At 41.9% G+C, this 12,642-nt stretch overlaps 1 protein-coding gene across 1 annotated transcript in view; it reads left to right on the forward strand.

The window, feature by feature from the left end:
• Nucleotides 1-12,642, forward strand: part of TAOK3 (TAO kinase 3) — a 219,577-nt gene that overhangs the window by 191,263 nt on the left and 15,672 nt on the right. Inside the window, exons 17-18 of the mRNA XM_018569098.1 lie at nucleotides 5,691-5,930; nucleotides 6,844-7,056. Coding sequence (XP_018424600.1) covers nucleotides 5,691-5,930; nucleotides 6,844-7,056 — 453 coding nt within the window. The remainder of the gene's footprint in view (nucleotides 1-5,690; nucleotides 5,931-6,843; nucleotides 7,057-12,642) is intronic.

Raw genomic sequence — 12,642 nt, forward strand, 5'->3', positions numbered from 1 at the left:
TATATATATATATATATAGCCGGCGCTTTACATTTTTAAATAGGTCCGGGCTGCTCGTTTAGTATGCTCGGATCACTTGTAAAGCAGCCTGCTCTTTGTGTTGTCCCTTCCCCCCCACCTCCCCTCCAAGGTCCATCCCCACCATGGTCCGCACCATGGTTTTCAGGCTCTTCTGACCAGGGACCATGGCAAACTAGTTCAGGATAGAGAGCGGGGAGCAGAGGGGACAACGTCCGTTCTCCACTCTGCTCTGTGAACACTCTGTTCACAGCGCTTCCTGTATCAGCTGTCCCAAGCTGTAGAGAAGATATAGCACAATGCTGTGCTGTATCTTCTGTATTGGAGAGCAGACTTATAAAGGGAGCCTGTCCCCTCCGAATGATATCACATAGGAGCTTGTTAGCCCCTGTGTGATATCAATAAAGTTAAGTGAAAAAATAGTGATTTAAAAAATGCAAAAATTGCAAGCACTCCTTGGCCAGTGCAGTCAGGTGACCATGCTAGCCAATGAGAAGTGCTTCTTAGCAGGTAAAATAGGGTTTGGGTTAAAATTATTTTTGTACCAGGAAAAGTATAATTATGGATTGAGTCACAGTTCCTCATAATTCTAAAGAAACATTTTCCTTCGGCATGAGGGAAAGTACTTGGTCTTGAAAAAATGGTATCCGGACATCCCTACAAATTTGTATTGGTATGACACAAAAAAGCTAGATCTGACACATTCCACTTAAAACTCCCAAAATTTACTGGACAAAATTATTGGCACCTTCTCCAACTTGCAAGAAATAATTGCATTCTAAGTTTTTGTGGAAAAGCATGGACAATCTCAAGGTTACAAGTCCATCTCCAGAGATCTTAATGTTCCTGTGTCCACTGTGAGCAACATTGTCAAGAAGTTCACAGCCTATAGCACTGTAGCTAATCTCCCTGGACTTGGACGAAAGAGAACAATTGATCAAAGATTGCAATGAAGGATGGCTCGAATGGTGGATAAAGAACAGGGTACAACTTTGTCAGCTCGCACTGTATGTCAACATCTGAATGAAAAGGGACGCTATGGTAAGAGACCCAGAAGGACCCCACTGCTGACACAAACATGAAAAAGCCAGATTGGAGTTTGCCAAAACTTACCTGAGGAAGCCAAAATCCTTTTGGGAGAATGCGCTGTGGACAGACGAAACAAAACTACAGCTTTTTGGTAAAACCCATCATTCTACTGTTTTCAGAAAAATAAATGAGGCCTTTAAAGAAAAAAATACAGTCCCTACAGTCAATCATGGTGGATGTTCACTGATGTTATAGGGTTGCTTTGCTGCTTCAAGCACTGGATGTCCTAACTGTGTGCATGGCATTATGAAAGACTACCAAAGAATTCTGGGGTGCAATGTAGGGCCCAGTGTCAGAAAGTTGGGTCTCCGTCAGGGGTCATGGGTCTTACAGCAGGACAATGACCCAAAACACACATCAAAAAGCACCCAGAAATGGTTTCAGACAAAGTGCTTTAGAGTACTGGACTGACCAGCAATGAGTCCAGATCTAAATCCCATAGAGCACCTCTGAAGAGATCTCAAAACAGCAGTTGGGAAAAGGAACCCTTCCAATCTGATGTTGGCGAAAGAGCAGTTGGCGAAAGAAGAGTGCTCTAAAATTCCCGTAGAGAGGTGTAAGAAACTCATTGATGATTGCAGGAAGCCATTGATTTCTGTTATTTTTTCCAAGGGTTGTGCTGCTAAATATTAATTGAGGATGCCAAAAATTTTGTTCAGTCCATTTTTGGAGTTTTGCGTGGAATGTCAGATTTGGCCTTTTTTATTTCCTCCACTTTTTTGTGCCATACCAATATAAACAAAAGAAATACCGTATATACTCGAGTATAAGCCGAAATTTCAGCCCATTTTTTTTGCTGAAAAGTGCCCCCTGGGCTTATACTCGAGTCAGCGTCAGGTTTCTTCTTACTTACCTCGCCGAGCGTCGCGTCACTGCTGCTCCGGTGGGCGGCGCTCCGAGCGGGGTCATCTGGCAGTCTCCGGGTCCTAATTTAGGTGGCCGGAGACTGCCAGATGACCCCGCTCGGAGCGCCGCACACCGCAGCAGCAGCGACGCTCGGCGAGGTAAGTAAGAAGAAGAAAAAACCCCCCGCAGCGGCCAGTCAGGCAGGGGAGCAGGGATGAGTCAGCGGCGCGCTGATCAGGCGAGAGGAGCTCCAGGTGGGGTTGTAATTTAGCGGGCAGGCACCTCTAAGTCAGCTAAATTAGGACCCCACCTGGAGCTCCTCCCACTGGACCAGCGCGCCGCTGACTCGTCCCTGCTCTCTCCGTGATGTGATGATCCGATCACCGGCACACAGTGAGTGAGGGGAGGGGAGGGAGGGGGGGTAGAGAGAGAGATTAATTAAATAATTATATATGTATTGTCTGCACTGTATTAGCAGTATATACTCTATATAGAGTATATACTGCTAATACAGTGCAGACAATACATTTACAATTATACTAACATGAATGTATTAAATGATCTGTATGTAGCCCTGTACTATGGATCATTTAACCCATTCATGTTAGCAGAGGATAATTGTAAATGTATTGTTGCAGGCACTCTATATGTACATGTACTATATACTACATATAGAATGCACTGAACAATAGATTTACAATTATCCTCTGCTAATATGAATGGGTTAAATGATCCGTAGTACATGATATGTAGCCCTGTACCCCCTTTTCCACTTACAGAGCTAGGTTATTTTTCTTTTAAATAAATATTCATGTAATTTTATTGGTATCTATCTACCAGTAGCTGCCTCATTTCCCATATATTCGAGTCAATACTTTTTCCCAGTTTTTTGTGGTAAAATTAGGTACCTCGGCTTATATTCGGGACGGCTTATACTCGAGTATATACGGTAAACATGAGAATGCCTAAACATGTGTAATTGTACATTTGTAACAATTTTCTGCGCAAAGTGGTGCATTATCTGACAGAAATGCAGTGGTGCCAATATTTTTGGCCATGACTGTGTATGTATAGGTTTAGTTAGGTGTGAAAGAATGCTTTCAGAAATAAGTGTTAAAGGATAACTATGAGGTGAGTGATTTTCACTCAACCTCAATGTTCAAGCCGACGTGTGGCAATGAAACGGTCACAGGTCGGCTCAATAGATCGGGAAGTGAGCGAACACATACCGTCTCTCGCTCACTTCTCGCTCATCTCCCTGCAGAGAGCTGTGACTCACTCACGGCTCCCTGCAGGGATTCCCCACTCCGATCCCCCAGCGCTGACTGGCGGAACGGACGGGGGAGGGGGCGGGTACAGCTGGCTCTGCCTCTAGATAGGCAGAGCCTGCTGTCACTCACGCAGCTGGGTGGATCTCGACAGTAATGTCGGGATCCGTCCCGGCTGCAGCGGTCTCAGTATACCGTGAGCTGTAGCTTGCGGTATACTGAGTTTTGGGTGACTGGAGGACGCTAGTTTATGTCCTGCCGTGACCCTTAGGAGAACTATGGGGAAAAACACTGGCCCCATAGTTCTCCTTTAATCGTTTATTTTTATCAATTAACAAAATAGAAAGTAAATGAACAGAAGAGAAATCCAAATCAAATCAATATTTGGTGTGACCGCCCTTTGCCTTCAAAACAGCATCAATTCAATTCTTGTAGGTACACTTGCATGCAGTATTTGAATGAAGTCAGCAGGTAGGTTGTTCCAAACATCTTGGAGAACTAAGCACAGATCTTCTGTAGATGTAGGCTGCCTCAAATCCTTCTGTCTCTTCATGTAATCCCAGACAGAGGGCTCTGAGGGGGGGCCAAACCATCACTTCCAGGACTCCTTGTTCTGCTTTATGCTGAAGATAGCTCTTAATGACATTGGTTGTATGTTTGGGTTCATTGTCCTGCTGCAGAATACACTTGGGGCTAATCGCACACCTTCCTGATGGTATGGCATGATGGATAAGCACCTGCTTGTATTTCTCCGCATTGAGGATACCATTGATCCTGACAATCTCCCAACTCCATTGGCAGAAATGAAGCCCCAGACTTGCAAGGAACCTCTACCATGCTTCACTGTTGCCTGCAGACACATTATTGTACTGCTCTCCAGCCCTTCAGTGAGCAAACTGCCTCCTGTTACAGCAAAATGTTGAAAGTTGATTCATCAGTCCAGAGCACCTACTACCATTTTTCTGCACCCCAGTTCCTATGTTTTCCTGCATAGTTTCCACGTTAGAGGTATGGCTTTTTTTGGCTGCCATTCTTCCATGAAGACCACTTCTGGCCAGACTTCTTCAGACAGTAGATGGGTGTACCTGGGTCCCACTGGTTTTCCGCCAGTTCAGTGCTAATGGCACTGCTCGACTATTTTGAAGGGAAGTAAGCATGATGTGTCTTTCATCTACAATAAGTTTCCTTGGCCAACCACTGTGTCTATGGTCCTCAACGTTGCCCGTTTCTTTGTGTTTCTTCAAAAGAGCTTGAACAGAACATCTTGCACGTGATGCTGTGCACAGTCTTGCCATGGTGTATGACCTGTGACATGAAACTGTCTTCCACAACCTCACCTTAGTAGCAGAGTTTGGCTGTTACCCAGTTTTAAGCCTCCTACACAGCTGTTTCTGTTTCAGTTAATGACTCTGTTTCAACCTACCTATGAAATTGATGATCATTCGCACCTGCTGGTATAATTGGTTAATCATACACCTGACTCTAATCCTACAAAATCCCTAACTGTGTGCAAGTGTAATAATTGATGCTGGTTTGAAGCCAAAGGGTAGTCACCCACTATTAATTTGATTTAGATTTTTCTTCTGTTAACTCACTTTGCATTTTGTAAATTGGTAAAAATAAATAATATATATTTTTGAAAGCATTCTTACTTTGCAGCATTTTTTCATACCTGCCTAAAACCTTTGCAAAGTACTGTATATACACATAGAAGGAAATTTATCAAAACTGGAGCAGACAAAATCTGGAGCAGCTGTCCATGGCAACCAATCGGCTTCTATCTTTCATTTTTAAATCTTAACTGAACAAACTGAAGAGAGAAGCTGATTGGTTGCCATGCACAGCTGCTCTTGATTTTGTCTGCTCCAGTTTTGATCAATTCCCCCCATATGTTTTTTGTTGAGTTTTGCATGGATAAATGTAAACAATAAGCATACCACTTCGACCATGAGCCCACACTCCAACCAAGACGCGCAACATCAGATCACAGGGATAGTCAATGCAAAACATTTTTTCAATACATTAACAGTATTTACACACTCCTGTACTAGCCTTTAACAGCAGTCCATGGTGGCACTTGATGCTGTTGAGATTTTTTTTGGAGGGGGGTTATATAACATTAATAACCCTAGACTAGAAAATAAGCTCTATAACCTCCAACAGGAAGCCTTAAACTCCACATTTAGGAGGCAGAACTGAGCCCCCAACAGATATGAGAAGTCAGTTAAGTGAGAAGCCAGTGGGTGATTCAATCTACCAACATCTATCCCTTATCAAAAACCATAGTAAAAAAGAAAGATACTCTTTTAATACTGCTTTCTTAGTGTGGTGGCTTTTTCTATTTATGAGTAAACTAGGCACAGTTGGATAAGTTTACCCTGTTAAAAATTTTAGCCATCTAGCATACTGTTTTTGTTTGTTAATTTAAAGTTTGTTTGTTTAACGTTAAACATACTTTCTTTTCCTCAGGAGCTCAATAAAAAGAGAACCCAGAAAGAAATGGAGCATGCCATGCTAATCCGGCACGACGAGTCTACTCGAGAGCTGGAGTACCGGCAGCTGCATATGTTGCAAAAGCTTCGGATGGACCTTATACGTCTGCAGCACCAGACTGAACTGGAAAACCAGTTGGAATACAACAAGCGCAGGGAAAGGGAGTTGCACCGGAAACATGTAATGGAACTCCGGCAGCAACCTAAAAATCTCAAGGTGAGTGTGCTGTGTAAACTAAATGAAAATGAAACGCTGGTACAATGTGAACAAGAGGTTATTTCTTGTTAGCCCTCCTATGTGAAGTTACCAAGCCAAAGGACCCACACTTGGAGATCACCTGTAATGTATATAAAAATCAAATATGACCTTCAAGCAAGGAGAATACAGAGTAACACTGGTGCATTACTACACGCAAAGCCTTGGATGAACAACTCTACCTTGCATAGTAGGAATAGGAATAACTACAAACGCATTTCTCCCTTTTACTGACTGAATAGAAAGATGCTAATGTTCCTTCTGACAAATAGAATGCGAGGTCATATATATGCACATCTGTATTCATTTCTAGGCTGCATTTTACAGAATAGTCTTTATTTCCCTTTCACCCTACCTGGTGGCCATTGAGACATCTCTCACCCACCCACATTGACTAAGACCATCGCACTAATTCACCTTTACTGAAGCTGATCAACACACGTTTAAGTAAATGCTTTGTTTAAAGCATACCTACAGTTCCTTATCTATTTCCCTTGTTTTTTTGGTCCAGGTGTATAGTATTTTTAAATTTAGGATTTTGGTGGTTAGAGTAGGTGCATGGGCTGTACATGATAGTTTACAGGTTCATAGATCTGAATTTCCCCAAAATAGGAAGGAAGTAAGGTTACCCAAAGCAGAGTCTTATTTCTTGGTTGTGGTACCCTTTTTGCATTCCAACTGTAATCTTTGTTCTGACAACCCAACTAAAAAGCATATTCTGAAATAGAGGATTATCATTTACTTGAGCCTTGGAGGAGGAAGTTACATGTCGTGAGTGGCCCAAAAGTTAAGGTTCTATAAGTATGGAAAGAGGAGAGGAATGAACAATCAGCACAGATGCATACAGTGACCTGAAACTATATTTTTGACGTAGGTAATGGAAATGCAGATAAAGAAACAGTTTCAAGACACATGCAAAGTGCAGACCAAGCAGTACAAGGCCCTGAAGAATCACCAGCTGGAGGTATCCCCAAAGTGTGAGCACAAGACAATACTCAAGTCCCTGAAGGATGAGCAGACTCGCAAACTGGCCATACTTGCTGAGCAGTATGAGCAAAGCATCAATGAGATGATGGCTTCACAGGCGGTAAGCAGCAACAAGATGTTCTTATCAGTGGTTTTTTTCACAGAATGCGGGATGTCAATAAAAGGTTTAGTGCAAAATATAGGTGGGGTGCCAACACATGATCCCCTTGGTTGTCTATAAGCAGAAGCTATTAATCTTAAAAATGTCTTCTTTTTGTAGGGTTTCAACCCAAGAATGTAACCAAAACACACCCTTAAAAAAATGTAGAGCCAGTAATTTGAAATACAAATTAGTTAACATGGTCAGTTCCCTTGCTTTATAACAACAACAACAACAACAACAAAAAATAATAACATTTAATGCATGTTTAGAGTATAGTGTAGAGTCGCTGTAGCGTAAAGTGAGAAATAAAACCTCAATAAAATCTGTAGATGATTTGTGATCATGTGTAATTAATGTGGAACTGGCTTGATCAATGTTTTTTTGTTTTTGTTTTCTTCATAGCAGGTATAAGGGTTAATTTCGGCCTCTAGATTCATGGGAACGTATGTTAGCAGATATAAATATAAGATACTGTACAGGCAGTCCCCGGGTTACGGACGTCCGACCTACGGACAATCCGTACTTACGAACGGGGTCCATAGTACTCTTAAATGTACCGGCAGCCGCTGGTACATTTTGGAGAACTGTGGCTGCAGCTGCCTGTGTCCCTTCAAATCCCCGCTGTTCTCCCCACCTGTGTTGGCGGAGGCAGCGGGGACACAGACCGCTGCATTGCTCCGCTGCCCCCGTACCTCTGCTGCTGTCTTCCCTTGGCCCGTCGGCTTCTCCATTCCACCGTCCAGCCGCGGCACCTCTGCCCCGCCCCCTGCCTCATCTTCATCTGCTGGCTGGGAGCCATACCCAGCCTGCTATTGGATATTGTAAAATGCAATAGCCAATAGCAAGCTGGCTATTGCACCTGCCTGCTGTCAATCAGCATGGGAGAAGCTGATAGAGAACTTTCTCCTTCAGGCCCTTCCTCTGCTGATTGACAGCAGGCAGTGGGCAGATGCAATAGCCTGCCTGCTTTTGGCTATTGCAATTTGAAATATCCAATAGCAGGCTGGCTATTGCTTCCAGCATTAAAAGTTTATAAAAAATTAAATTAAAAAGACAAAAAAATGTAAAAAAAAGTTAAATTAATAAAAATGAAACATGCAGACAAATAAAACAAATAAAGTTTATAAAATTAAATTAAAAATAGAAAAAAGTTTGAGTCATTTTAAATAAAACATTTTTTTAATTATATTTGAATCTTCTGAACAACAGGAACAGACAGCAAAACAAACGTAACCCTTCCCTATGCTATCCAAAACTAAAAAATGTTTTTTTGTTAAACTTAAAAAATGTACCTGTTCTGACTTACATACAAATTCAACTTATGTACAAACCTAAAGTCCCTGTGTTGTATGTAACCCGGGGACTGCCTGTATACAAATGATGATGTTTAAATTAATGTTTAAGTTTACATTGGTGCCTGTTGCTGAAGCTTTGCAAAACAAAAGTTTAGGAACAAACGTAGAGCCGCCTAATGCTTCCTTCTCCACATTCAAAACGTTATTGTGCAAGCAGCACAGAAATACTCAACCCATTTTTTCCTCTGTTGTGTTTTGCCCCCTCCAAGGGTTTAATCGTAGAGTTGAAGTAAAGGGTGAGAGGATCAGAATACTTATTCACACCATAAAGGCACTCAAATAGAGTTTTCTAAAGGGCTACATTGAGCATGCATGTTCATTTACTGACATATTATTTCTACTTCTACTATTTCTAGAAGACCCACCTATAAAACCAGTAATCTTTATTCATCTGGATATAAAAAATTGAAATGCAAATTACACTAAAATTCACATAGTAAATCCTAATATTTAATTTGTTGGACTTTGGGAACCCTGGTATCCAGGGTAAAGACCTTCTCCTGTTTAATAATTCCCTAGAGACTGAATTATAAATAAATTGTATTAATTTGGTCCCATCTTTTCCCCTTCTTCCTATCTCTCCCTCTTTTCCTTCCTTTTTAACCTCATCTTTTCCGTCACTTTTTTTTTTTTTTAAGTTCCTTCAATCCCCCCCTCTTCTCTTTCTTTCCCTTCTCCCCACTTGTCATCTCTCTCCCTCCCTTTTCCATTCACTTTCTTTCTCTCCAATATTATTATGATGAGTTGTGTGTTTTAGTGTAGTTTGCATTTTAGTTTGTATAGCAAGATGATTAAAGATTGTTTTAGTTGCAGTAGTAATGTCAATATATGGGCCTTGGTTGTGCTAACACCATGCATGCTGAATGGATCTCTCTATTGGAGTGCCTTTATGGTTTAAGTATTTTTTCCTACGTTTCCTCTATGATTAAGCCCCTGTAGGGAGCAAAATGCATCAGATGAAGGAATGGGTTAAGTGTCTTTGTGCACCAACAGCTAGAGTGTGGAGCGGGACCTAGGAGAGGTGATCAGGTTTGACTTAAATGCATTTAATATTTGCCTTTTGAGCCACACCCTCTTCAAAAAGATGGCTTGATATGGCTGGTAAGCGCTGATTAATGACAACAGTCATTCACACTGTTCACTATACGCATAGTTATGTAAAAGTCGTAGTTATGTAAAAGTCGAACACTGTGACTGCAGAAGTGAAGGTGATGTCTCATACATTCTGAGCAGCTGTGCACCTTAATCACAGTGTGCATCACCTTTTGTCTCTAGTCTACTGAGGGAATTGTGAAGAATACATTTAGTGATACAGTTTTAATGGAAATTTGTAATATCTGAATATAATTTTATGCTTCTATTGCAAAGGCATTGGATCAGCATTTCTTGACTACTAATCTTGATTTAAGTATATTGATAGTCATTGTATGATTTGTGAATAAAGGTTCAAAAAAAGCATATGGTAACAACTGCACATAATTTGCATGAGCAGTCCCTGTTTTGGAAGATATTCTCTGGGAGTCCCTGTTGTTGAATACTCTATTAGCGTGTTATATTCATTCTGTTCATGCAGTCTTAGCTGTTTTTATTTGTTGTTTGTACGTTACAGGACACAGGAAGTTACAGTTTATGACCACTTGGCTATGCAGCTCCTTTCGGTGATTAGACACTTGCAACGCTGTAAGAGAGCCCTGTTAAACCTCTCACACTCCAAGCCGGCCTCAGCTCTGATAGAAATTCATCCTTTTCTGCACCATTTTTTTAACAAGACTCTTCTAGCTTCTAAGCTTTCCTATGCCACTGTGGCTCCTCCAGCATTTATCCAGGTTGGTTTTCTCCTTGGCAGAGCCTTAGGGGACAGAGCCTTACCTGGACCCCGCCAGAAGGAAGATGCGGGGATGGCCTGTAAGCTGTTTAGCCACAAGAGTCAGCGTTCAGCTCCATCTTGGTACTTTTGCAGCTTGTGGAGTAGCTACAGTGTGCGCCACAGATCTAGGGCCATTGTCATTCTATGGTGGAACCCGCCCCCCAGGGCACTATGCCCACGCAGAAGGCAAAGTCCGTTGTGGGGGGTGGCGGGTTTTACCTCCACTGGGGACACTCTCCACCAGTCCAATGCTTTGCCCCCTGTACCCATCGTTTCTTGCTTCAGGATCCCTCTCTCCACCCTCCTTTTCCTTATCCAGAGAGAAGTTTACTGCAGTCATGGCTGACTTTATGGGGCAAATGGCTGACCTCTTTTAGACCGTAGGGGGTCACAGATGGGGACCTTCCCTCCTGCCCCCTCTGACCCTCCTGTTTCTTCCTTTGCACTACCTGAGGAAGGAGAGAAAAAAAAGTGGCTACCTCCAGTTTTAAGGAATCAACCAAGGGAGAGGACCTGTCTCCTGACATTTCTCCTAAGCTCAAGGACGCTATTTCTGTCCGTGTGGAAGTAGTGCATATGTGTTTACAGTTAAAGCCACATGCGTCGACCCTTGCAAAGGTCATTAGTCTGGGATATTTTAAAAATAACAAAACCTTCCCTCTGCACTGTTAGCAGTGTTGCACGTGCCTCTGTTGGATATAATCCATGTGGTTAACGAATTTAACTTCCTGTGTCCTGTGATGTACAATCAAGAGAACAGGATTTTTGTCTTGCCTGTAAAAACCATTTCATGGAGTACATCACAGAACACAAAACGCCATCCAGTCTAATAATGCTTGCTAAAAAGGCTGGGAGTGGGATGGGTTATACATGGCTGTCCCACAGCTTTGGTAGAGTTGCTGTTGTCTAATCACCTAAACTGCATAACCCAGTGGTTGAAGTTTGCAAGGATTTTGATAATGGGGACAGAGTGTAATTTGATGTAGTATTATAGGGAGACTGCACACTAGGAGCATGCTCATCTAGAATGGTGCCAGAGGTGCTTGCTTGGATCTACCTACATCTGGGCTTAAAGATATCTTCAGGCCTTTATATCAGGCAAAAAATATGTGCAGGTTCCAAACAAAAGCAGAGAAAATGTGAAAGGCTATGTTTTCAAACTTGCTCAGTTTAATTAAAGAGGTGTACCTGTTTTCAATTTTTGGAAAGCTTGACCTCTTCTCTCATGTTAAGCAGGTGATCGCATGTTTAATAAAACAATTGGAAAATATTTGATCTGAGGGGGAGTCAAAGTAGTGCTGCAGCTAACGATTATTTTCATAATCGATTAGTTAGCCGATTATTACGTTCGCTTAATCGGATTTTAAAAAAAAGGCTACGGTGATGCACTACTAGTTTTTATTGAGATTGTAGTCCATCACGGGAGCAAGCTTGGCGCGATGGAAGTAAAAAAAAAAAGTGTGGTGTGCAATATACAGCGGCGCAGTGCAGAATACCAGCAGCTATAGAGGAATGCAGCAATAGTACATTATACCATAATGTACTATTGCTGGGATTTGTAGTGCTCTGTAGCTGGCGTTATTCTGCATTGCGCTGTATATAATGTATTATTGCTGCGATTTGTAGTCCTCTATAATACCTGTTTCTGAACCGTTGTAAGTCACTGCAGCGGCGGCGTGCTCTGCGGCTTGTGCAATGGGTGTGGCGTGCGGGCGGGCATGTGTCCGGCTTGTGCGGTGGGCGGGTACGCGGTGGCATGCGTAGCGTAATTAGTGTATGGAGCCGTGAACAGGCGGGCGTGAGCGGCGAGCGGGAAATATAAATTTTAGCCGACGAATCGACGATGAAAAACGTTGACAACGTTTTCCACTGTCGATTTTAATCGACTTAATCAAATAATTGTTGCAGCTCTAAGTGAAAGTAATAGTGTAGTTTGTAATAAGTATGACCTAGCTAGCATTTTTGTATGATGTATCAGTTTTTAACAGAATTAGAGTTAGTTTAAAGTTTTGAAGGTTCTCTTCAAAACTGAACTCCAACCATTTACAATATTGATAATGAGTCAATCTGCGCTAATGTAAAAACAACTTAACCAATAGAGGGATCTGAGGTTTGGAAGCTGCCACACAAAAGGCTAACAAGCCTCACTAAATTCCTAATACAATAGTATAGCGCTACACACCCTCCTATTAAAGTGCATGAAGTGAATAAATAACAAGTAAATAAATAATAATCTATTGCAAAATATAAATTAATAGATAAGTGATCAAAACAGTAATTAGTATTAAAAACTGATTAGATGCCCGGACAGTTCATTGAGCA

The sequence above is a fragment of the Nanorana parkeri genome, unplaced genomic scaffold (genome assembly GCF_000935625.1).
Source record: "Nanorana parkeri isolate BGI_ZX_2015 unplaced genomic scaffold, ASM93562v1 scaffold1286, whole genome shotgun sequence".
In the NCBI taxonomy this organism is placed as follows: Eukaryota; Metazoa; Chordata; class Amphibia; order Anura; family Dicroglossidae; genus Nanorana; species Nanorana parkeri.